Source organism: Triturus cristatus, chromosome 9, assembly GCF_964204655.1.
Source record: "Triturus cristatus chromosome 9, aTriCri1.1, whole genome shotgun sequence".
Taxonomy (NCBI): domain Eukaryota; kingdom Metazoa; phylum Chordata; class Amphibia; order Caudata; family Salamandridae; genus Triturus; species Triturus cristatus.
Window position 1 is genome coordinate 489,613,064 of NC_140592.1, and position 27,504 is coordinate 489,640,567.

A 27,504-nucleotide genomic window follows, 5' to 3' on the forward strand; every position below is an offset into this window, starting at 1 on the left:
TACAGTTCCCAGTGATATCTTGCCCGGGTTGGAGAGAGTCCCCTTAAAGTCCCACAAAAGAGCCCACATATGCCATTGGGCAAGTAATGCATGAGGCCCAGAAGCCGCAGATTCAGTCTCACCTAAATCCAGGATAGAGGTTAAAACATTGGAATCATAGCCTGAATATCCTGAACTCACTAAGCCAGAAACTGCACTTGGTCCAGAATAGCCGTGATGAAAGGGAGCATCTGAGAGGGAGTCACGTGTGACCCAAGACGTTGATAGTAAACTCCCAACGAAAGCTGAAAAGCATCTGTAGTCCAGAGGTGGGAGACGACTGCCTGGGGCAAGCTTGCCTTCAACAGCCAGTTGTTGAGGTAGGGGAAGATTGGAAATCCTGACCTCCAGAGATGTGCTGCAACAACCACTATCAATTTGGTGAATATCCAAAGGGCACTGGTGAGGCCAAAACGTAGCACAGCAAACAGAAAATGCTTATAGCCTACTATGAACCGCAGGTAACACAGGAAAGGGATGAAGAAGTAGGCGGCATGCTTGTCTAGCGCTACCATCTAGTCACCAAGATCCAAGGCACACAGAACGTGAGCATCTTGAATTTCACCTCCTTCAGGAGAAGTTGAGGGCAATGGTCTAAAATAGGGCAGAGGCCGCCATCCTTCTTGGGCACCAGAACGTAGTGGGAAGAGCAACCAGAGTCTACTTATGATGTGGGTATCCTCTCAATGGCTACTTTGCCAATAGAGCCTGCACTTCTTGACAAAACATCAAAAAGGTTGTCCAAAAAATGGACAGTGGTAGATCTCCCCGGATCTGTGGGGATAGCATGGAAAGAAAAGGACCGTTGTAAGTGCACTGGGGTGGCACCGATATAGGTACTGTGCTGGTCACTTCTGGTGTGGACCACGCTGATACAGATCCGATCGATGCCACTTACTGGCACATAGGGCTTCTGCTTGAAATTTTCCGGATCCAGTCTGACCCCCTGGGAATATTCTATGGTATGGAATTTGCAGCTAGAAGTCTGAATTAGACACACAGATGAATACCCTTGCCTATACCAAACTTCAACCACAAGCATGTTCACCTACAAGTCCACCTGTAATCACTCAAGATTACATACAAATGCCAAACAATACAACACAAGCAGAATGTTATGTGTACACTTCTACGGGAATATCTGCTTCTTTGTCCAGAGTCTCAAATTATCTGCTGATTGAGAATATTATAACATTCAGCCTTCTGGCATATATGGGTGAGGCTTTTTGTATAGGACCACATAGATCTGAAATTGCACCCATGTGCACTCAATGTTGACTTCGCTTAGGTAAGGGCTGCCGTATTTGGGTCCTGAGCCAACCAGTACTTAGAGAAACCAACCATCTTCAGACCTTTCTGAAAACTAGACAGCGTTGTGAGTCCAAGTCACTGTGGAATGCCTTGTCAACATCAAACCTATGCCTAGGTAATCCAATATGGTTTCATGGGGAATAGCTCTAGCATCGAGTCCTAGGTTAGCAGACACCCAGGAAACCACACCAATCCATCGTGTTCTCAAAAACTAGAGCTCCATAGTAGCGAGTCTTGCGTGGATCCTTGCACAATTTCGTACCCAGAATGCCTTGTATAAGTCAAAGTAAGGAGGACAAAAATTCCTTTTTTACACTTTTATGTAACAGAAAATAACAGGACCATATAGCAAATAGCTAAATTCTTACCTCCCAGAGTCCCCATGCTTCGCACAAAGAAAAATATATCATAGGTGTGGATGAGTCTATTGCCTGTGACAAGAATGAACCAAAAGAATGAACCAAACTTGTGACCATTTGGACGCCACACTGGCATGACACTGACTTAACATGGTCACGGTATCCCATCTGTTCCTATCCAGTATCGTAGGTCCACCCACAAATGTAGGGTGCTGCTTTCATTGGGAGAAGCGTGGGAATGCAGGTTGATAGGCCTGTTTTTGGACTGCAAGATTTGGAATTTCAGTCATAAATATAAGAAGATGGGAGGTTTTCACCCAATCTTTGGCCTTTGCAGTGCACTTTGGGTAAGAAAATGTACTAGTCACATCACAAGTCCTACCACCATTGAGTCCCCTGGGTATCAGGTTTTCAGAAATGTCTGGAATTGGTAGGTTACCCTGGGTGCAGGCGTATCCCTGATCTACATACATTCCCAGAATGACTCAAATTCATCAGAAAAATCATGATATTTCTAGTGTGTTTCTTTGAGCCTTTCTTGTGGCGGGTGGGAAGCCCACACAAGCAAGTGGGGCAAAAGTTTTGATCAAGTGACGTGTGAAATCTCTGGTTGATACGACTTTTGCCGATGCCAACAGATTCTAGACCTCCCCCACAAAGCAATATAAGGCCCCTTTGTGACTTTGTGCTACAGTTTGACATTTGAAGGACATACAGTTAAGAAAAAGTAGTGGAATTTACTCAAGCCACACCACCCTATACTCCCTTGGGGGTCTAGTTTTCAGAACTATCTGGGGCAGGTAGGTTGCAATGGATGCAAGACAACCTCAGGCTGAAATACTGCAGATTACCTATAATTAATTTAATTTGATGCATAAATCTTGATGCATAAGTGGGGGTACTGTTTCTGTTTGGGAAAGTGTGGAACGCCAAAAGTAGAACATTTTTGGCTTCCAAAGGCAAAAAAAAACATTTAGTAAAACTGCTTCAAAGTCACCAATAATTATGAATAATATCTAATTTCAGGGTACGCAAGGAAAAGTTACTTACCTGTGGTAACACATTTTCTGGTGGATACTCCATCTGCCTGAAGATTCCTCCGCTGTAGTACAATCCCAAACTCCACCATGGACCTGGAAAGGTCAAAGCTCTCACATCGCCAGTTGGGGTGCTGGCTTAGTATTAACGCCAGAAGTGGTGTCAGATGAGGTCACTGACGCCATATAACTGCCTCCCTTCTCCCTACCCCCGGAAACAGACGTCTATTTCCATCCATTCCTTTTCCTAGTCTTTGTGACAAGTGGACGGAGAGATATTGATAATAAGGTTGTGCAGAACCAAGGGCAATGTGGAATCATTAACTCTCCCTAAAGAACAAGTTACTTACCTTCGGTAACGATGTATTTGTAAGAAACATTAGTTAGTTAGATTCCTCACCTTAGAATTCCTCACCTTAGAATATCCCCAGGCGTCAGACTGGATCCGGAAGATTTTTCGTCAGCAATACCCCTTGCGCGTCGCTAGGCGTCTTCTGCGGCTCCGCGTCCGTCGTCGGCGCCGGAATGACGTCGGAGTACTTAGACGCTGCCCTTGCGCGCTGACGTCAGTTCTTGTACATAGCTTTCCGCGCCAGGAACGCAGAGCCATGCAAAGACCGACACTGGTGCCAAAAACAAAATCTAGGGGCCTGAAAAGGATAACCTTAACCCTAGATGTCAGTTCGCAGAACGGGGAGGATGGGTGGGTCGGTGAGGAATCTAACTAACTAATGTTTCTTACAGATACATCGTTACCGAAGGTAAGTAACTTGTTCATCTGAAAGAAACACGTTAGTTAGATTCCTCACCTTAGAATAGATACCCAAGCAATACCATCCCCGGTGGTGGGTCTGCGAACCAAGATCACACCAGAAAGTCCTGGAGGACAGAACGGCCAAAGAAGCCATCCCTCCGGACTTGGCTGTCAAGGCAATAATGCCTGGCAAACGTGTGTAGCGAAGCCCACGTTGCCGCCTGACAGATGTCCTGCAAAGGGACACCCCGTCCCAAAGCAGTAGTAGCCGCTGTGGCCCGAGTAGAATGGGCGCACAGCCCAACAGGAGGGTCCTTTTTTGCCAAGGAGTAACAAATTTTGATGCACAAAACGACCCACCGAGAGATGGTCCGTTTGTGCACAGCTTTCCCCTTCTTAGCACCCACGTATCCAACGAAAAGTTGGTCGTCCACCCGGAACTGCTTTGTGCGGTCCAAATAAAAGGAGAGCGCACGTTTTGGGTCCAGACGGTGGAGCCTCTCTTCCTCTTTGGAAGGATGCGGAGGCGGAAAGAAGGTGGCCAAGGTGACAGACTGCCCAAGATGAAATGGAGTCACCACTTTCGGAAGAAAGGAGGGACGAGGCCGAAGGACAACCTTGTCCGGATGAACAGAGAGAAAAGGAGGCTTTGAAGATAAAGCCTGGAGCTCACTCACCCGTCTAGCCGAGGTGATGGCTACCAGAAAAGCAGTCTTAAGCGTCAGCAGACGAAGGGGACAATTATGAAGAGGCTCAAAGGGAGCACACATTAGAAATGTGAGAACAAGATTCAAGTCCCACTGAGGCATTACAAAAGGGACAGGAGGGAACGTGTGAGTAATGCCTTTTAGAAAGCGTGTAACTACAGGGGACTTGAAAAGAGAAGGCTGATCAGGAAGCCGCAAGAAGGCAGAGATGGCAGCAAGATAACCTTTCAGGGTGCCCAGGGCAGAGCCCTGCCGGGCCAAAGAAAGAAGAAACAGTAGAACCTCAGAAAGAGGGGCGGAAAGGGGATCCACAGCCTTTGCTGTGCACCATGCCACAAATATGTTCCACCGGCAGGCGTATACCGTCTTTGTGGAGGGACGTCTGGCTGCCAGAATGACATCACAGACTTCAGGAGGCCAGTCAAATGGCATCAACTGCCGCCGCTCAATCTCCACGCATGGAGGTGGAGGCTGGACAGGTTCGGGTGGAGGACCGTCCCCTGCTGCTGCGACACAAGATCCTCCCGAAGGGGCAGACGTATCGGAGGATCGGTCAACATACTGAGTAGCTCGGGATACCAGTACCTTCGTGCCCAATCCGGAGCCACCAAGATGACTTGGGCCCGGTCGTGCCTGATCTTCTTCAGCACTCTGGGCAGAAGTGGTATAGGCGGAAAGGCGTACAACAGACCGCAACTCCACTCGTGACGAAAAGCGTCGCCGAGCGAGTGCCGCCTTGGAAATTCCAACGCGCAGAACTGCTTACACTGCGCGTTCTCTTCGGTGGCGAATAGATCTAACCAAGGCTCTCCCCACTGCTGAAAGAGACCTTGCGCCACTTCGGAGTTCAGACGCCATTCGTGATCCATCATGCACCGGCGGCTGAGTTCGTCTGCTCTGGCGTTCAGAGAGCCCGCCAGATGTTGAACCACCAGGGTGACGCCCTGGTGTTCCAGCCATGTCCAGAGGCGCAGAGCCTCCTGACAAAGGGTCCACGACCCCACCCCGCCCTGTTTGTTGCAATACCACATGGCGGTGGTGTTGTCCGTGAACACCTGCACGACACTTCCCCTGACAGAGGGAAGGAAGGCTTTCAGTGCAAGTCGGATCGCTCTCAACTCCAACAGGTTGATGTGGAGACGAGACTCCGCCGGAGACCAGAGGCCTCTGATCTCCGCCTCTCCCATATGGCCACCCCATCCCAGGAGGGACGCATCCGTCACTACGACATGCTCCGGTTGGGGAAGGGAGAGGCTCTTGCCCTTGACCCAATCGCGGTCCGTGAGCCACCACTGCAACTGCTGTGCAGTGCCCTCCGAGATCAAGACATGGTCGGACAGGTTGCCGTGATGCTGGGCCCACTGAAACTTCAGGTCCCACTGCAGAGCCCGCATGCGCCGCCTGGCGTGATGCACTAGTAGGATGCAGGAGGCCATCAGCCCCAGAAGCCGCAACACTAGCCTGACCGAAACCCAGGATAGAGGCCGAAAGATGGGAATCAGGGCCTGAATATCCCGGACCCGCTGTTCCGGCGGATAGACCCGGAACTGCGCCGAATCGAGAACCGCTCCGATGAAGAGGAGCTTCTGAGAGGGACTCAAGTGTGACTTCGGCACGTTGATGGAAAATCCCAGCAAATGCAGGAGATCCGCCGTAGTCTGGAGGTGGGAGACGACTGTCTGGGGCGAGCCCGCCTTCAACAACCAGTCGTCGAGATAGGGGAAGACTGGAACCCCTGATCTGCGCAGATGAGCTGCGACCACCGCCATCACTTTCGTGAACACCCGAGGGGCACTGGTGAGGCCGAAGGGGAGCACGGTAAACTGAAAGTGCTCTTGGCCCACCGTGAACCGCAGGTAACGCCGGTGGGCCGGCAGGACGGGGATGTGGAAATATGCGTCCTGCAATTCCAACGCTACCATCCAGTCTCCGGGGTCTAGGGCAGCTAGAACCTGAGCCAAAGTTAACATTTTGAACCTTTCCTTCCGGAGGAAGGCATTGACGTTCCGGAGGTCCAAGATAGGGCGTAGGCCCCCTTTGCCCTTCTTGGGAACCAGAAAGTAGTGGGAATAACAACCACGACCTACTTCTGGGCTCGGAACGCGCTCGACGGCCCCCTTGGCCAAGAGGGCCGAAACTTCCTCGTGGAGAAGATTCAAATGATCCCCAGAGATACGGTGGTGCTGCGGTGGCATGGCTGGAGGGGTCGTCTCGAAGGGGAGGGAGTAGCCCCTTCGGACGATTTGCAGCACCCACCTGTCCGATGTGATGGACCGCCAGTGGAGCAGGTGATGACGAACTCTGCCGCCCACTGGCGTGGAATGGGCCTGAAAACTCGGACTAGGAAGGCTTTGAGGCGGATGCTGCCGGGGTGGATGTGGGCTGACCTCGTCGTCCTCCAGAACCGCCTCGGCGGAAACCACGTCCGCGACCGCGCGCAGGTTGGTTCTGCGGCTGGTGGCTAGGCGCACGTGAGGAGGCACCCCTTCCTTGGCCACGAAAGGGGCGAAAGGCGGAAGTTTGCGACCGCGGGGCCGAGAGGCCCAAGGACTTGGCCGTAGCCCGGGAGTCCTTAAAGCGATTCAGCGCACTGTCCGCTTTCTCGCCAAAAAGGCGAGTGCCATCAAAGGGCATGTCCATGAGAGTGCTCTGGACATCGCCCGAAAAGGACGTGGACCGCAGCCAGGTGTGACGTCTAAGCGCCACTGTGGTAGAAATTGCCCTACCCAGCGAGTCCGTAGTGTCAAGCCCACATCTGATAGCATGTCGCGCTGCATCCCTCCCATCGGCCAGAGCCTGGGTAAGTCGTGTCCGGACCTCCTCCGGACACAGGGGCAGCACGTCCTCCACCGCATTCCACAGAGAGTGGGAATAACGGTCCAAGAGACAGGCGGTGTTCAAAGACCGCAGGCCCAAACTAAGGGAGAACAGCTTCTTGCCAAACTGTTCCAGTCTCTTGGAATCCCGGTCCGGCGGGGCGGTCGGGAAGGAGGATTGGGAGGTAGAGGCCTGGATAACCAGGCACTCGGGGGTAGGGTGTTGGAACAGAAAACTGGGGTCGCCCGGAGCAGGGCGGTGGCGCCTGGCGACGTTCCTGTCCACAGGAGGAACTGTGGAGGGCTTGGACCAGGTGCCCTGCAGAACGTCAATGAGGGCCTCATTGAATTGCAGCAGAGGCTCAGTGGAGCTTGCTGCAGACTGAAGCACCTCAGTAAGGACGTTAGTCCTCACAGCCACGGCAGGCAGCTCGAGCCCAAGGGCTGCGGCCGCCTTGCGCAGCACCACAGAGAAAGGAGCGCCCTCCTCCGAAGCCACAGTCGGAGGAGAGACGAATCCAGTGTCCGGAGAGGTATCCAGGCCACTGGCCTCCCCCAGTTCATCTGCCCAGTCCTGTGACATTTGAGCCTGAACGGCCATAGGATCCTCGGATCCCTCCCAGTTGTCCCCATCATCCGATTCCTGGTATACAGGAGGAAGGAGCGGAGCCGGGCGATAGACATAATGTGTCTACAGCGGCGCCGAACGCGGCGTCCATCGACGCCGTATCGGCGCCGGGCCCGGAGCGGGGCTGAACTGGGGCTCGACGTCGAGCGGAGTCGGCGTCGGAGGTGGTACCGGTGTCGACGCCGGTGGAGGAGGCGCGACGAGGTCGACCGGCGTCGGCGGGGACTTGGGAACGGGTCCCTCGGGCGCTTGCGGCGTCGAGGCCGGAGCCGTCAACGCGCCGGGGCCGGAGCCGCCGGCAGGCAAGGCAGCCCAGTCGGGTCCGCGGGGCCCGAAGGCGCGCCAGCGGGCGTCGACGGCGGAGCCAGGCTCCTCATGGCCGAGAGGAAGGCACTGACTTCCGCCGGCGTCGCGTCAGTCCCAGGGACCGGTGGGTATGGGGACTTGCGCGGCGCCTGTGGCTCCGCTGGAGCCGTGGGGGTGGAGCCACCCTGACCCTCGGCCGAGTCGCGCGACCGGCGAGGGGAGTCCGAAGAGCGGTGTCGACTTTTGGACTTCTTGGAGTGCTTCGACTTACCCGAAGACTTGGATCCCGACGACCGATGATGACGTCGGCTGCGGCTCCGCGACCGATCCTTGGACCTCCTCCTGGACCGGGATCGAGAGGGGCGCGGAGCCGAGTGGCGAATCTCGAGAAGCTTACGGGACCGCTCCCGTCTAGCCTTCGAGGTCAGGGCCTTGCAGTCCGAACACGACTCCGCGTCGTGGTCGAGGCCCAAGCAGTAAAGACACCGGCGGTGATGGTCCGTAACCGACATCAAGCGGTATCAGTCAGCACAGGCTTTAAAACCAGGCATCCTACCGGCACCGGAGTCGAGACAAGATCAAAAAGGATCGAAAAAAGTTAGTCAAAAAGTGACTAAAGGGGTAGCTCTCCCGGATCTGCGCTTACTGGCGCGGAAAAAAGAAGAACTGACGTCGGCGCGCGAGGGCGGCGTCTAAGTACTCCGACGACGTCATTCCGGCGCACGACGCCGACGACGGACGCGGAGCCGCAGACGACGCCTAGCGACGCGCAAGGGGTATTGCTGACGAAAAATCTTCCGGATCCAGTCTGACGCCTGGGGATATTCTAAGGTGAGGAATTCTAAGGTGAGGAATCTAACTAACGTGTTTCTTTCAGATACATATCCATCAAAAGATGAGGCAGGTGGGTCGATATCGTTACCAGAGTAAGTAACTATTTCTTCAGATGGATACTTCTATCTGCAGATTTTTCACCTGTAGAATAGATTCCAAAGCAAAACCCTGCCCAGGAGGAGGGTTGATGGATGGTTAGACTAGGGAATTGTGCAAGACGGATCTGGAAAAGTGGCCATCCCTATGCAATTCAGAATCCAAGCAGTAATGCTTAGCAAAGATGTGCAGAGATGCCCATGTTGCTGCCTTGCATATCACCCCTATCCATACTACCCTGGTAAACGCCACAAGTAGTTGATTTTGCTTTGGTGGGTTGTGCTTTGACTGTCTACTAGAGGCTCTTTCTTGGCCAAAGAATAGCAGATCCTAATACAGAGGATTATCCATTGGGAAGGAGTCTACTTCCAAACTGTTTTCCCCTAGGTGGACAATATGATGTCTACTACCTCTGGTGTGGCAACTGAAAGGAATTCAGATGTTCCAGCTCAATCTCCAGGCATGTAGGTGGAGGCCTCAGAGATTGGGGTGCAGAACCATTGCTTCTGACAGAAAGAAGAGCTAGTCTGAATTGCAGCTAGAGATGAGGAAATATGGAGAATCATCGAATATCCTCTTACAACATCCTCCTTGGCCAATCTGGGCTGATGAAAATTACTGGGGGCCGGTCATGGTGAAGTTCCCTCAGAACCTGAAGAATCAAGGGGATGGGGGAAAAGCATGATAGAGTGGAAAATTCAGTTTCAACTGAAAAGCATTCGCCAAAGCTCCCCATAACAGATACTGGAGGGCACAGAACTGATGGCATGGTGGAGTTTCCAAGGAGGGCAACAGGTCCACAAGAGGAATGCTCCACTGGGCAAAGATGTCCTGGACTACCTCCGGCAGAAGTTGTTAATTGTGACCTGCAAGATAACACTGGCTCAGGCTGTGGTCCCTGAGATTCGGAGACCTTGCTAGTGATTTACTGTTATCCATATTGCTTGGTGGTGAACCCAAGACCACAGTCTCAATGCCTCCAAACAAAGGCAGTGAGACCCTACGCCCAATTTCTTGTTGGCGTACCACATTGCCATGGAGTTGTCCGGACCAATCTTGGATAGAGAGGAGGAAGGTTTTGAGCGCCAGCCAGAATGCTTGCATTTCCAACAGGTTGAAATGAAGAACATGTTCTTACGGGAAAAGAGAGGCATCTGATCTTCAGATCCTCCAGGTGAGCTCCCCACCCTAAGAGGGAGGCACCCATCACTACTGTAGTAGAGGAAGTGAAGGCCATGCAGCAGCTGAGGCTCGCCTCTCTAACCCGCCAAGCCATTTCCGCCGCAGTGTTGTGGGAGATCACAATGAAGTCTGACAAATGTAGCCCCTGCCTGCGGAGGCAACACTGGAAGGCCCGACGTACCAAAGTGCGGGCATCACTAGGAGAATGCAGGTAGCAAACAGATCCTAGAATCTGAGGATTCTCAGAACTGGAACTCTTGTGTCTTGCTGGAAAAATGGAACTCTTTCCTGGATGTCAGTTATCTGGATGGTGGAAAGGTGAGAAGTGTGATGTCCTGCATGACCCTATGAATTGGAGTAGTGCTACATCTTGTTGCAGGATGAAAACACGACCGGACGAGGGAATGTAGAGGAAGGATAGGGCTAGAAGGGGCATGGAGCCTGAAAGAAAGGTGTAATCATTTCTATTCTCTGTAAGTCCCACTGGCCTGAAGTAATGACCAGGCCAGTAGACAAATTATTCACACTCTCATGGGCTCCAAATGAGTTGGGGAAGCGTACACAGTCTGCTTGCCTGGTGATGCAGGGGAGGAGGAGGGTTGGTGGGCGGATCCTTAGCACCTTCCTCTGATTCTTACTCTATAGTGCTCAACCAGCAGATTCTGCTGTTTTGGAGATTGTAGATGGTAGGACTGTCGTTGGTGAAAGGAGAATCCTCTTGATACCAGAAAAATGCCAAAATTTACAGTAATCCCTGGTGGGTGTGGACAATTAGAGTCCCAAGGAACGGGTTGTAGCCCTACTGGGTTTAAAGCGCTCCAGCACCAAATCCACTTTATTCTCATAACAGGTGTGTCCCGTCAAATGGAACATCCATTAACTATAAATCATTTTTGAGAGGGGGCATTCATTCAACCCCTGTCAGTAAGACAGAACCGGGGTAATATTCCTAGTTTAACTCAGCCATTACAAGCTAATTTCATTAATACATTATGTCTATGTAATTAGTATCCACATTTCTTAAGTAAGCTTGGACAACGAAGGAAAAATTTTAAATGCATAACCTAGCATGCCTGTAGATTGAGACAGAGACATCCATGACTCAGTCTACGGAGCAGAGGCATCCAGTCCTTATTTCATTATGTGGTGGGATGCATACTGGTTATCCTATACCACCTTTTGAAAATGTGCTCTCATGTCTCCAGGCACATGAGGTACTACCATCTGAGCCATATCCCATAGGGAATAAGTGGAGCGTGCTAGAAGGCAGTTTGCATTCAGGTACTTCAAGTTGATACCCCCCACAGAGAAGTTATCTTCTTCCAAGCTTCTAAACACTTTGACTCTCTATTCAAAGCGATAGTCATTGAGGTCCCAGCCTAATGTCCTGATGCCTGCATAATCAGACTCTCTAGCAAAGGTTAAGAGGAGAGGAAATGTAGATTTCCCTTAGCAGGAAAGTAGCTACAAACCACCTGTCTATTAACTGCTTTCCATTTGTGGGGAAGTGTTCAGATCACTAGCAGATGACAGACCTACAAATTCTTGGTTTAGTCTGCCAGCGTCATCATTGCCTAAGGCATACACGTTCTGAGTCAGATAAAAAAAATCATGAATCTTCTGCCTGTTCTCTCTCTCCTCTTATAAACTATGCATTCTCTTATCAACTTTAGTTGTGGCACGGCTTCAGAGATTGGTAACGAAGGCTCTGGGGATGTACGTGGTGGCAGTGTCTGTGGTGGCAGAGTCCGTAGATATGGCACAGCATATTGAGGCGCTGGGACAAAAGAAAAGCAAGCTGGTGTTGGTACCAGTGGGATGGAGACGAGTAGGATTTGAGCCAATGGCAAGAACATTGGAAGGACTTACGGTGCCATGGGACCTGAAGTTGCGACAAGTGGAGGCAACCCTGGAGGACAAGGAAAATATGCCATCAAGAAATGCTGCCTGATCTGAGCCTGGAGCATGAAACGCAGGTAAGACTGGAGCCTGTAATGCAGAGGTGGGTTGAGGAGATCGGACAGCTCAGAGACCGGGTCTGAAGCAGAGCTGCTAGGAGCAGGGTCAGCAAGCTCCAGCGAAACCAACTCCAGCTCAGAAGACAAGATCCTGCTGGAGTCAGAAATCTATGAAATTACTTACCTTTGGAGTGTTTTCTTCTCTTACTACCGGAATAATGTGTCCAGGATGCTCTAGAACGTGGCCTGGAAAGATGTTTAACACAGAATAATGCAAGCGATGCACACCGAATTAGTAAAGTAACAGTAAAGGTAAAGTAAAATAGTAGTTCGCTAGCTAGGCTGATGGTGTGTGCTACACAGTAATTGTGAGCTGCCCGTCCCACATCCGGACTAGGTATGAAAAGAGTCAAGCAGCAAAGTTGCTTGAATTAACTGTGTGCACTACTAGAGGAAGTTTTCACATATTTATGACAGTTTCAACTAAACATAACACAATTTAAAGCTCTGTTCATACAAAAAACAATGTAGTCAGAAAAGTGTAAATGGTTACAATCAATTATCTCATATATACTAATCATGATACAATAAACATAAGTGTGAAGTATAGACTTCTTAATGCAAATTCCAATCAATTGCGCAATGCCCTATGCATTTCGGGACACTTCGTCCCTTCTTCAGGGGCCACTGTGAAATAAACCGAAATGACCAATCATTTGGTATTGTATTATAATAACTATAACTTGCAGCTACCTTATTTAATGACACCCCCTACCTGGAGAGTCAAAAATGTCAATCAGAAATAGAAACATGCAAGGAAACTTACATGCATACCTTGTGCTACCGAAAAAACAGTTGCCGCTGCAACTAGTCTCTACTACTAAACATGTACCAACTTCTGTGGAGCCCCGCAGGAAGGATAACAATGTCACAAGAATAGTAACCATTATGTGCAAGAGATATCAACGCTATGAAAAATCGGAAAGAGTGAACGATAAAACAGTGCTCTGAATCAAACATGCTGGGTGTGTATACTACAAGTAGATCCAGTGACGGGTGTACATGCAGTAGAGTACTTACTGCCAAGCGAGGACAGCGTTGTGTAATTAGTGGTGAACGGTGGACGAGTATCTTCCAAAAAGTGCCACAACATATAAATGAAAATCAAGTGTGATTGGAAATACAGTGCGATAAGAATAGTAGAGAGATAAATATACCTGTGGGAATAACCGCTATGCTTGGCGAGACCTGAAACATGTGCAAAGATAAACTCACACATCAATGCCTTGAAAATGCCAAAGAAACAAGCAAATCGATATTAAACAAAAAGCGGCTCACCGGAACGCGTGAAAGAACTGGGTCACAAGACAACAGGTACACAAACTTCAGAAGACGCTAACTTGCGGTCTTCAACATATACGTGAGACGGTAACCGCGCTTTCCTGGTGCCGGTCACATGATAATAACTTCGCCCGAATACAAACCAATCTCATCCCCTAAGCAAATGTAGCGGCCATATTGGTGCGGTGCATGGAGTGCTGAAAGTATATGGAACAGTCACAAACCGTATAAATTAAATTATAGGAACACTGAGCGCGATTGACTTTCTAAACTGGTAACTGATCCAGAGAAAGCTCAGAATATAATGGTGGAAAAAACCACCCAGCTAGACATAATTCATTGGTAAAATGTGCTGATGGAGCACCACAAAACCACCTTGTGGAGGCACGGCCAATAGGAAAAGTAACCATAGTGTACATATGCCACAATCAATTAAAACAAACAAAAAGAACGCTGCCCTGTCCTCATCACAAAAAAATATATACGTGCCTCAATTCAATAAAATCATGCTAACATGACTTGCCTAACAGTGATCTCATAAAACCGGGAGTGTCATTAAATGATATCATGCAGATGAATGAAGTACAGTTTAATGGTACTAACAAACGGTTTTGCTGAAGGCGCTCAAGTCCCGCAATAGGCAACATATCACGTGTATATTATTTTCATAGAACACATTATCCACAATCGTCCTGTAACATAGGCATAATCTATTTGCCATAAACGTTTGATTGATACAAGGATCAACATGACACATATGCTGTATGACAAATCTGTTGAATTCTCATTTACAGACTGATTGTAGAGTTGTAAAAGTATAGATAAATAAAAAAGTGTGCAGAAATAAATGCGCTCAATCCTATTGTATATAATGCAGAACAAGGGTGAGAAGATAAGGAAGATGTAGCTGAACAAAGAACTGTGTTGAGATCTTTATATGAAACAACTTGGGTCTAATTTATCGTTGAGACCCAATGGCATCATTGAATTGAATTTCTTGATCCCAAAAACTTGTTTTTGAGACAAGATTTTACTTGGGTCCAAACCCTCTTTAGGTTGTACTTTTTCCAGAATTAGGAATCGTACTTGGGCTATGTTGTGACATTGTTCCAACCAGTGGACTACCATGTCGGAATTGGTATTCTTGGTCCGAATCATGCTTTTGTGTTCTACAATTCTAATTTTGATTTTTCTTTCGGTTTTTCCAATGTAAAGAAACCAGCAGGGGCATTTTATACAATAGATCACATGGGTGGTGTTACAGGCTGATGAATGTTTGAGAGTGACTTTTTCTCCAGTTCTAGGATGTGTAATAAACTTTTGCTGCATTACGTTGTTACAATGAATGCAATTATTGCATTTTCTCATACCTCCGAAGTTGGTGCTGCATTTGTTCTTTTTAACGGCTAAAAGCTCCTTGAGGTTTTGGCTTCTAGTATAGGCAAAAAATGGGCGTTCCCGAAATGAATTGCCAAAATCGGGTTCGTGTTGTAGAAGTTCCCATCACTTGTTGATCACCTTTTTGATTCTTCTGGATCTAGTTGAAAACTTAGATACGAAATCCATGCGACTGGTAACAGGGTTTTGTTTAATCGTCACTGAATCACTACGATCAATGTTTTCAATTTGTTTTTCGGCTTTTAGAACAATTTCCAGAAGGTACCCTCGTAAAAATCGCTGTTTGATGAGAGTGATATCTTGATCACATTTTTCTCTGGTGGAGACAATCCTTTTGATGCGCAACATTTGAGAGTAAGGTAGATTCTGAATCAAATGCGGAGAGTGGAAACTTTGAAATAACAGTGTGTTGTTTCGATCGGTAGGTTTAACGAATACACTGGTATTAATACCTTGCTCATTTTTCTCAATCATGACATCTAAAAAAGGTAATTGGGTGATATTGATATTATGAGTGAATTACATTCTGTTGTTTTTGGTGTTTTGGTTGTTTTTATGTTTCAAAGACTCTTCTTTGTAAGACCAAATTAGAAAAATATCATCGATGTATCGACAAAACATCAATAGATGCTCACTCCATGTGGGATCTTTGAAAATATGTTCTTCTTCAAAGGCAGCCATGAAAGTGTTAGCATACGTGGGAGCCCCCCAAAACCCATGGAGGTCCCACTTTTTTGAAGGAAAAATTCTTCTCCCCAACGAAAATAACTGTGTTGCAAACAGAATTGAAGAAGTTCCAATATGAAGACTTTATGGGCACGAATCTGGGGCTGTTGCAGAAGAGCCCATTAGACAGTATCAATCCCTTCTTGTAGGGGAATTGAGGTGGTGTAGAGTGAGGTAACGTCTATCATACATAGCAACCATTCTTTAATGTTGGTGGTATCCAAATTTTGTAAATGTGACAAACTTGGTGGTGTCACGTATGTATGATTTCCAAGAACAAACGATAGGCTGCAAGAATTGGTCGATGTATTTACCCAAAGGTTCAAACAATGACCCACATCCAGACACAATGGGTCTGAAAGGTGGGTCAGTGGGGTCTTTATGTATTTTCGGTAGCATATAGATATGCGGTCTCTTGGAGAACGGCTGAATAAGAAAACTTCTAGTTTTAGAAGTAATCCAGTCCATGTCTAGGGCATTGTCAAATCCTTGACAATGCCCTAGACATGGACTGGATAGCGACAATGTGAGTGGTTGGTGCGAGATCAGACGCATTCTGGATTCAGCAGGGGACAAGACAGGGAGGCCCCCTGTCCACCCTGCTGTTTGCTCTTGCTATGGAGCCCCTGGAGGTGTGGGTGAGGATTGACACTCAGGTGTGCTTTGAATGGGAGCAGGGAGCCTTGGATAGAATAGCACAATAAGAAAAGGATGTCCTCTTCTTCTTGACTGACCAGGAGTGCACGGGGCCCACATCCTGACAATTATGCACATATTTGGCAATTCATAGGCCTCCATTCCAATATATCTAAATCTACAGTGTCCTGGCGAATAGTTGCCCACAGGGATTTAGTTGGGCATCAGAACTACAGATCGCCTCAGAAGGCCTTCGGTACTTAGGTGTATGTGTGTCCACTGATGCCGCAGTGGCGTGGGAGCGAAACCTGGGACCAGTACTGGCTCACCTGAGGGAGGATGTTTGGGTGTGGTCCGTCTTGCCATCTCTCCCGGACAGGCAGATCAGCCATTTTTAAAATGGTGTCATTACCCCGTTTCTTGTACCAATTACAAAACTTCCCATATGACATCCCACAACAGTGGTTCCGACAACTAAACTCTACCCTCCGTAGCTTCCTTTAGGATGGCAATGCCCCTCGTACTACTCTCAGCAAATGTTTTAAATCTACTTACTATGGAGGTATCGCAGCAGCTGACATTGAATCATATTACTGAACTCCACATTTGCTGATCATTAATAACTGGTTGTATAGCCTCCAGGGCAATCCCGTCTTCGAGTCAGAGAAGGGAGCAATGGGAGACACCCCTCTAGTCTCCTATTTGTATGGCGAGGCAGCCTGGACAGCCCTGCTTCAGCTACCAGAGTAGTTCTAAACCAATGGAAAAATACTCTCCGACAAATGGGGAGGTGGCGAAGGCTGACAGAGGCAACACAACTCTGGTGGGGCACATGCTTCCGCAGGTGGCTGAACTGTTTTTTTTTTTTTTTAATGAGACTTGATAGGGATCTCTACCCTGGGTGATGTTATGAATGGGACAGTCCTCAAATCCTTTCGGACTCTACAAAGGAAATATGAGCCTCACCGCAATCAGTTCCATTGTTATTTACAACTCTGTCATGTCCTAACACCATATGCAGAGGCCCTGGCTGACATCCCTAAATGTAATCCGCTAGAGGGTAAGATTACTTCAGAGGATCATAAGATTACAAAACTATACCAAACTCTCCTGACTAATCAACCTGACACATTCCCCGCCCTTCGAAGGGCATGGGAAAATTACCTGGGGCACCTAGAGGATGAAGACTGGACCGGGGCCACAGAGGCATTTAGGGCGGCGGCTAGACTCAGACTGATCCAGCTGAAATACCTCCACAGTGTCTATATTGCTCGCTCTCTCCTATGAAGGATGGGGGTGATTGTTTCTCCAACCTGCCTCCGATGACACACCGCAGACAGAACATTCATACAAACTGTCTGGGGTTGTCCTGCCTTAGATCCGTTTTGGCGCGAGGTGACTTTCTGCCTGGCATATCTTGATGGACTCCAAACCTACCCTCTTATATATCAATGACACAATGGGTGGCAACCACTATAAATTAGCGCTGCTCTTTCTGGATCTGACCCTAGCTAAACAGGACATAGCCAAAGAGTGGAAGGCGATGTGGAAAAAAGGGATGGACCATTGCATGGGCTTAGAAAGGCGATGTACAAGGCGCGTGGCCGCCTGCAGAAACCCACCAAGGTGTGGCAGGCATGGGCAGATTATAGAGGATGAGGCACGATTGGGAGGGGGTGGGACACTTGTTGTTCTCAGAGATGTTGCTTTAATCTATGGATTGTGGGTGGTAGGACGGGGCAAGGAAAAACACGCAGGGATCTGGCGATGTTTGGGTTATTTGTACATTTGCCACCAGAGGCTAACATTTTTAAAAACAATAAAATCTGCCCCCCACCCCAAAACAAAAGATGCCCAGGGAACAATAAAAGGAGATTGCTCACTGGTACTTTAAAATGTTCCTGTTCATTGACGTGCAAGTTTGAACTGAGGAGCCAATATCTCTTTCTACATTAGAACTCCAAGACTGTCTTAGAACACTGACATTTATAGAATGGAACTTGCTACTTTGTGAGTCTTTTCTGATCAGAGGAAGGACATAATGTACCCAGGGGTAGTTTTGTGAACCTCGCCAACAATGCTACAAACAAAAATCACAAGATGAAGGTCACCTCAAATCACTCAATTGTCCAAACCAGGAAAAGTCCAGCTTATGCAATGTGTGCCACTCTTTGTAATGTGCATCTAGGACTCCAGGTATATTAAATGTATTAATATATTTATATTGGTTGGGCAGATGCAAGTAAGCTACTGAGTCTCCCCTCTATACAAAGCTATTTGTGAATAAAAGGTCACGGCCGTCAAACTGCATATCATAAATCTCCATATCTTTCAACTTCAGACAAATGCTAAAGTTTTTGTAACCTCCCTACTAATGCTGAGGGAGAGTAAGCCGGTTCTGAAATCAAGCAAAAGAGTTCATTGGCAAAAAGAGCAACTTGATAGCGATCTGATTTAGTTTGAGCCTCTTTTATGGCACTACTGTAATTCAATTTCTTCACAAGATGTTCCACTACCAGAGCAAATGATGGTCACAAAAGAGTGCAATACTATCTTGCCCCTCTTGAAGGTGTTATCAGCAAGGACAATTATGAATCCACTTTCTCTCTCGTAGGAGGGTCACCAAAATTAACACCTTGAAGTTTGTACATTTAGGAGCTACCATATTTTTGTTTTCTCTTTTCAGAGAAAATTCCAATCAACTCAGTCTATATGCTTTCTCCGCAACAAAAGATCATTCAAGATTTGTCATGGAGAATCGTATCAGTCATAGTTTTTTGACATATTTGTTTCTGCAAATAATAAACCTAAAACCTTATTTATTGTAGGGCAATTTTTGCAAGAAAGAAATTCACTTCTCAAGCAAATTTGCATCTGCTTCTACACCAGTCATTTGAAGATCTGAGATACCATACAAAAGGATTTTACCTCTTTATGTTGGATCCAAAATCTTCTAGAAATTCCATCCGGCGCTGGGAGAAAACTACTTTGGTATCAGCAGGGAGGCTGCTGCACAGGACCCGCTCTATGCAGTTTATGGTGTTACGCTCATTGTGGTTGACATCAGCGCTGAACTCCATTTCAAGTAGATTCAAATACAGCTTTGCATTCTCCTGCATTAAATGTCCAACAAAATAGGTCTTAGAAATCAAGGTGTGCCTTTGCAGAAAAAAAAACTTTTTTAAAGAGATAAATGACTTAGTTGTAATGACAGTTTTACAAGAAGGGCATCTTTCCAGTTTTATAATCTTGGAATAATCTCCAGCCATGATACTGGTCCCAAGACCTCAACATATATTTGTTTTTGAATCTTATATTGGAGTTTTTTTTTTTTTAGAATACACAGAAAGAGAAAACATATCTTTACTGTTACTGCTCTCTTTTGTAACGGATGTTCATCCAAATACCTTCACCACATTTGAAACATTTAAAACCTCTTGATATTCATAAACTCCACTGAAGAGGGGCTGAAGATCACATCAACTATAAGGAAGGACCAACAGTAGAGGAACACACTATTTAACATATCCACCGTACACTACCATAATCCTCCAGGTAACTATTTCATAACTACATGGGTACTGTTTTATAGATCACTTTGTTTGATTCAGTTCTTATCAGCAAAATTGAAGTGATTGTCTTAACCCCACTCCTCTACTTCTGCAATTCAGCAGTGAGTCATGCTTTAAACTACACTCAACAACCTCAGTTTCAGTCTTCTCTGAAAATGAAGGCGCTTGTTAGGTACAGAGGTAGCCAAACTATCATGTGGGCTAATGCTGCCAAACCAGTGCATACTTTATCATTGTTCATCTACGGCCCCTGGACCTGAAGCAATTTTTTACTGTTCAGTCAACAAGTATGATTATTTTCCTACCTTAAAGACTGTAAAGGGGAGAACAAAAAGAACTGTGTTGGAGGCATTGGTGAGAAATGAGACAACGATCTAGGAGGGCCAGGAGAGAGGTGGGGATTATATAACAGAGTTTTAATCGTTGTTCAATGTTACAGTATACAACACCTTAGAGCTCATGTGATACAATTATTCTGAACAACAAAAAGACCAGCAGTAACAAAACCTCAGAATTATGAATGGAAATCCCATACTTGTTTGTAGAACCAACAATCATCAGAATGTAGACATAAAATGTACGTCAATGGCGGAGAAAAATATCCACACAAAAATGTAATTATCGGGACAAAAGGCGATTTCTGGAAAAAAGACACTCCGGTAACTACCACTCTGAGGTGAACCCCACAAATCTATAGTGCCTTACTCCATGGGTTACACTCTTGTGAAACGAGCACTGACAACACTTTCTAATTACTTGTCTTGAGCAACAGTCTGCTTCTTGAACCAAGACAGTCTGGTACTCAGTTCTTGGCTCCAGAGGGTGACAGTGAGTGTTTTTTCTTGTGTGCAGATTAATATAGTGCAGACCAGAGGTATTGGAGTGCCTTACATGAGCACAGTTACATTACACATGGACACATTCATGTTTTGTAGGCAGGTGGAGATTGAGTGATATGCCCAGAATCACAGGATGTTGAGCCGATGGGGAAACTCAAACCTGTTTCCCCAGTTTAAAAGTTAGCAGCTCTGGCCGTCACGCCACATCCTGTTTTCTGTGGATAGTTTTTAGACCCCTGGTCGTGTTTGGTGCAGGTATAGTCTCGCCTTCTCTGCAATTATACTTATCCATGCTACTCTCCCGTTCTCCTTTGACTACTCCTCTTTACTCTCTGCTCGTCTCTAACTCCTCTGCTCTTGCTCCTTCCTCTTTTGTCTTCAAACATATTTGGGCCTTTGATAAACTTCCTTTCTTGCTTCCCCTCTGTTCGCCAATGGTCTCCAGCACATCTTCTCTTACTCTAACCTTCTGTCTGTTTCTGCCACTTCTATGTTCATGCTTTCACTTCTTAGCTGCTCCACGTCTGCAAACAAAATCTATTTTGATCTTTCTACTTTCAGCCCTTGCCATAAGCTTGTATTGGTTAGGCATTTTAACATCTGGTTAGTGGATCCATGTTCATGACGGGCTTGAACTAGATGCACAGCATTTAGTGACCCTTTTTTGGTGGTTGCATATATCACTGGATGGGCATGGTGCAGAAAGTCTGGTGCTCAAAAGATCAGAAGGATGCAGAAGGGATCACTATTGAACTTGCAGCAGTGCAAACACATGCAGAGGTGACGAGAAGGTACAGGAAATAGAATGAGACTAAGTGTCCAGATAGATGACAAAGGAGAGAGCCCATGAATTGGGACACTGGGGAGGAGATAGAAGATACAGTGCTCCTGGAAAGCGACTCTACTGTGATCTGTGCTATAATTTTCACTACTAGTCGTGCGGTTCAAGCGGGATAGATAAGGAGATTCAGACTTACAAACAAATACATGAGTGATTTTGGTTACTGTAGGGTGCTGACGGAGAAGAAAATAAAAGCAACTTAACATGAGAAATCAGTTTACCAGGTTAATGTGAATAACTATGCCCAAATGTTTTCAGTCAGTGGTGACCAATGTTTCATATGTAGCGGAGTTGAAAGCAAATCTATGTAGCTCAGTGTTTAGTCAACTAATGTGACTGGGTTAGAATCTCAAATTATGGTTAAAAGCGTTCCACAACCTGTGACCTTGTACACCCAGCATGACTGCCTCAGAGTTTCATCATCTTGAAAGATTGTTGCTTAGTCAGAGGAGCGGGCACTGAATAAAGATTTTATAATGGGGTATAGTGTGGTCTCACCTTCTGAAGGTATTCTAGACCTTTGCTCCACTGTGCTTCATGAATCCTGCACAGAAGATCACATACAGATATGAAACTACTGTCTACACGAAAACAATGGAATCCTTTAGGCTATGGCTTGACATGGACCTATTTAAAGGAGGTTTAGGCACATTATCACTGCCTGGCTATGCAGCTTGGCAAGCTGATTCTTGGTGGAAAAAGTTTAGATCTTACAATAGTCCAGGTGTTCCATGATAAAAGTGGTCATCATCATCAACATCCTGTGGTGTCCTCTGCTCTGGCTAGGATCACAGTCAGAGCCAAGAAGATAATGGAGCCTCGACTGGTAGAAAAGAGGACAGGGTCCCTGGAGGCCTCATTTTATGGATAACAAGTGACTAACAACTCCATAGCCAATTTCCAGATTGTGTTCTCAGATTTATTAGAGCCTTGAAGATAAAGAACAAAGATAGGTGACCATTAGGAGGCGGGCCAACATTAGTTGGTTGGGATTACCTGGGGAACACTCTATATCTTTGCACTCCGAGGTATTTCTATAGAAAGAGATGAATTTAGGGCCCAGTGTTGCTCCTGTTGCAGTCAGCAGAGTGATACGCTTGCCTGCAATGGGTGCACGCACCAATGACTATCAACAAGGAATAGAGTTGGCAACTTTGAGGGGGAGATCCACATGAACTAGTATTGACATGAGCAACTGGTTAGGGTCCGGTATGACGTACTGGCAAGAGACTTGTTTTCTTTCCTGTCACCATTACAAAGAGAAACAAATTGTAGATCCTGAGGAAGTAACTGGTGTGGAGGGCTCAGGCTACTGTACGTTTTTCAGATCTATCTGACGCTGGTATCAAATGGGAAGAACTTCCAATTTGGACTGGGACAGGCTCCAAGCACTTCCACTCATAGTGAGACAGGCAGGGATCTACAAAATGAGCATACGGGCCTGGCCAGACTTCCTAATGTTTAACAGTTGATTACAATAATCTCTTTTTTTCTATCCACACAGTGCCTGTGGGTATACTCGTACTCCGAACATTCTTTGATGCCCTATTATTTAAGGGTTACTTGATACAATGGAAGTTTGTAGAATAATGTCATAAATCCACTTCCCACACCTCCCTGCCCCACCCCACTTTTACTCCGAGCAGTTACAGTCTTTATGATATAACTGTCTTTTGAGAATTATTTAAAATGTTTTCATTTTTCTGATTGTTGGAGCTATACTTTGTAGGAAGCTGGCTCTTTATATAGGGAAACAAAAAGAGATATACTGTGTAAAGGCAAACCCCAATTGGTCTAAAGAGGCACAAATGACCCTCCCATGCCTATTATACGAGCTGCAAAGCAAACCATTTACGATCCCGCCAAGGTCTTTAGGAAAATTGACCACAACGACCGAACACTCCGGTGGAATAGCACCACCCCGGAAATCGCACTATATATGCTACAGAGCAGGGTATAAGATGGAGGACTAGCAGTCCCAGATATCCTGATGTATTACTGGGTGACGCAGCTAATCGTGATTAACAACATCTATATGGATCAGCAAGAACCAGCCTATCAAGTAGACAGAGAAGGAGGGTACGAGGCTATCCTGTAATGTCAAAAAAGAGAACGCTCTCCCAACACACACCCAGAAGGTAGTCCGGACGTGGAGAGAGGCCACAAACTATTTTGGCTGGTGGGGAAAACAAACAAACTTAACCCCGTTTTGGCATAGCACATGCTACGCGAGGTTGGGGGCCTACCAGGCTTCTCAAGATGGGAGTTAATAGACATAGAATACCTGGGAAGCATCTGGAGGGGCAGGCACTGGTGCGGTTTACGGTCCTCCACCGGAATATGAACTGGCAGAGTCGGAATAATACAGGTTCATCCAGCTCATCCATGTCATAAGGAGCCATATACTGGAAGGGGATCAGCTGCCCCAAGGCATCCCCTCCAGAGGATCGTTTACTTGCAGATCCTATACCCGACAACAAATTTCCACCATTTATACAAAACTGATGAACAACTCCCCAGGTCCATTAGTAATGTAACGTAACACTTGGGCTGAAGACTTGGGCAACATTGATGATGATGACTGGGCAGACACCATCGAGAGCCCCAGGGAGACAGCTATTTGGCCAGATTCAGACTGGTACAACTAAGGATTTTACATAGGTGCTACTGCTCAAGAATGGTAATACAGAAGACTGGTAAAACAGATACGCCGCTTTGTCTTCAGGGGAGGAAACATTCTTTCATACCCAATGGGAATATACAAGAATATTTGAAACAAGTAACTGAAGTAAAGTCTCAAGTGTTGTTGGCCGCAGTTTCCGTGGATACAAAATGGCAACTACTGTCTATTTTTGGAGAGAAGGCCTGGCCCAAGTACCCGGAAAAATTGGCTGGTGTTATTGGTAGGGGTAGTGGTAGTTAAGTGAATTATAGCATGTGCATGGGGCAGTGCAGCTCTCCTGAAAATTGAGGATTGTGCATTGGAACTAGATTGGTGTCACAGGGCAGAACAAGGGGTGTACCCGAGTATGGGGTGCTCCAAGAAATGAGGGAACGTTTGGGGGTGCCTGGTGCAAATTTAGAGGGGCCTGAGGGGGAGAAAGGATGGGTGGGGGGTGGAATGCACTGTATGAGAAGACAATCAAGTTCCATAAATTGTAATAAGCCGTTAAAGCGCCGTTATCATGATCTGTCCTAGTTCGCATCAGACACAGTCCACTGTATTGTATGATACATAAAAATCTGGAATCACTAGCCATATATGCTGTATGTTATGCAATGGTTTGATAAAGAGAGTTTAAAAAATAAATAATAACTCTGAGACTAACTTAGAAAAATAAATTGTATTTGTATGTAAATTTGGATAGGTTGGAAAGGTTGGTAGCTGTGCGCGCTATGCCTGTGGAAAGAAGGTAAATAACTTGTCTATCTGATTGAGACAGCTAGCTGCAGATTCATTACCTTTCTATAGATACCCAAGTAACACCATCCCAGGAGGAGGGACTGCGGAAAGTCTAGACCTGGAAGTCCTGCAGGACAGAGTGGCCAAAAAGCAAGTCCCTGTGGACTTGACTGTCCAGACAGTAGTGCTTGGCGAACGTGTGCAGTGATGCCCAAGTTGCTGCCTGACAAATGTCGAGGACTGGAACTCCACGTTACAAGGCTGCTCTGGTGGAATGAGTACTTAAGCCTAGCTTTTTGGCTAGAGCGTAGCAAATGTTGATGCAGAGGACAACCCATCGTGAGATAGTCCTCTTCTGCACTGCATAATATTACTTTGATCCAACATACCCATGAAGAGTTTTATTTATTTAATTACCCCCCCCCCCCCCAAAAAAAACCTTTATTGAACTTTAGACATGATACACTTATGCATTCAGTTGTACAGCTTGACATCTTTACATAGCATGGATTGATGACTGCAACAGGATATAAGCAGACAGTTGGCATTGCGCTACATCATTGATTCATGTGTGCAGTGTGCAAGTGAGAAGTCTAGCATTATGGGTCGGTACCGTTGGGCCCAGCGCTTTTAGTCGGGGCGTCAGGGGTGAATGACTGGTCAGGGAGCTGCCCGGAATTAGCAATTTGATGTAAGTAGGAGATCAAAGGGCCCCATATATCGAGAGGTCCCAGTATTTGCTTAGGTGTTTCTGGCAGTAGGCTACGTCGGCAAGCCAATGCTTGTGCTGTGGTGCCGGTCGGCGGCCCCAGTGTATCGCCACTTGGCCAAAATCAGCAGCATCGCGATCAGTGTGCGATTGGCATGAGTAACGTCTTTGACATGGGCCAGTAGGCAGAGGAGAGGGTCCGGCGTAATGTATTCGGTGGTGCTGTCGCTAATGGTTGTGCACACTTCATGCCAAACTTCTGTAACCTTGGGGCATGACCAGGTCAAATGCGCGAAAGTCTCGTCCGGAGTCGTGCAGTGCGCACATCTGCTGTTATCAGTCAGACCCATCTTGTGTAGTGCAGTAGGGGTGTGGTAGAGAGTAAGAATTTAAAATGAATGAGTTGCAGCTGCAGCTGTACTGCCACTGCGTTGGCCCGTCAGTTAGGTCGGTCGCCCACGCGTTGAGGGCGTGCTCAGTGTTGATGGGGGAGGCCACTAGTGTATAAGCATATAGTCTAGTGACGAGTTTATGTGGGGAGGATATATATATATATATATATATATATATATATATATATATATATATATTTTATCTACTGGCGGTCGCCAGTAGATAGTTATAGTTAGGACCATGTTTCCATAGGAAATCCGCAACATTCTATTTGGAATAACTTTGGCGCCGGTCGACGAATCCTCGCGAAATTTTCAAAACTAATATATGAACATTTAATAGATAACCTTTCACAACGAAGCGCATAATATGTCCTCCGTGTGCGGACGGTGCGCGAAGCGCATCGTGCGTACATGGTCCATCCAGCGTACCCATCCAGCGTAACGTGCCCACCGTGCGTGCACGGCACTAACTGCGTAAAGTTGGCGCGCGGTGCGCGAAGCGCACCGCGTGCTCACTGTGCGCGCACGGTGCGCAAAGCGCACCGTTCGCGCACGGAACGAACTGCGTGAAGTGGGCGCGCACGCCACGAACGGCGTAAAGTAACTTAGCATTTAAAAAACCGTACAAATTCACTGAAAAAACCATAGGTTTCACACATGTTATAGTTAGCTGGACATTTCACTCGTGAAAAACCATTGAAATTCCCCCGTTATAGTTAGTGCAGGCAACTATAACTCACGCGACCGCAATCCTCTGCTGATGACATATGTGTCTTTATGAAAAAAAAATATTTGTAATATATGTATAGCTAAAATTTAATGGAAGAAGACATGGGCAAATAAGTGTCTAAATACAGTATTAGCATCAGCAGAGGATTGCGGTCGCGTGAGTTATAGTTGCCTGCACTAACTATAACGGGGGAATTTCAATGGTTTTTCACGAGTGAAATGTCCAGCTAACTATAACATGTGTGAAACCTATGGTTTTTTCAGTGAATATATATATATATATATATATATACATATATTACCTACTGGCGGTCGCCAGTAGGTAGTTATAGTTAGGACCACGTTTCCATAGGAAATCCGCAACATTCTATTTTGAATAACTTTGGCGCCGGTTGACGAATCCTCGCGAATTTTTCAAAATAGGTGGGGCGCTACGCTCCGCTCCTACCCTGAAAGTCTCGGGGGGATTCGTCAAGCGGGGGCTGAGATAAAAGGGGGGTCCCAAAACGCGTTTTTCCCATGCATTTTTCCATCGGACCTTTAGACAGGGCTACAGCCCGAACGGCTGAACAGAATTACTAGAAATTTGGCAGAGAGGTAGTCCTCAGGTCAAGGAAGTGCCTTTTGTAGGTTTGGTGTAAATCTGTTCAGTAGATTCTGAGAAAATAGCCTTTAAATCAATATATATATCTGAGCCAGCTTACGGTGCGCTTACGGTACGCCTACCGTACGCGTACGGTGGCGTGCGCGAGCGCGATTCTGATTGGCACTTAGATCCTAGTAAACATTCGAATCGGCCGAAACCAGGAAGCGGCGGCCGCCATTTTCTCTCTCGCACTGAGAGTGATGTTTAAAAAATAAAGCCCAAAAACATGTAAAGGGGCTGTT

The 27,504-nt window shown here is 46.8% G+C and overlaps 1 protein-coding gene across 1 annotated transcript in view; it reads right to left on the reverse strand.

The window, feature by feature from the left end:
- The window catches only part of LOC146798192 (uncharacterized), a 514,414-nt gene that overhangs the window by 88,662 nt on the left and 398,248 nt on the right, over positions 1–27,504 (reverse strand). The window contains exon 11 of the mRNA XM_085625464.1: positions 19,057–19,241. Coding sequence (XP_085481590.1) covers positions 19,057–19,241 — 185 coding nt within the window. The remainder of the gene's footprint in view (positions 1–19,056; positions 19,242–27,504) is intronic.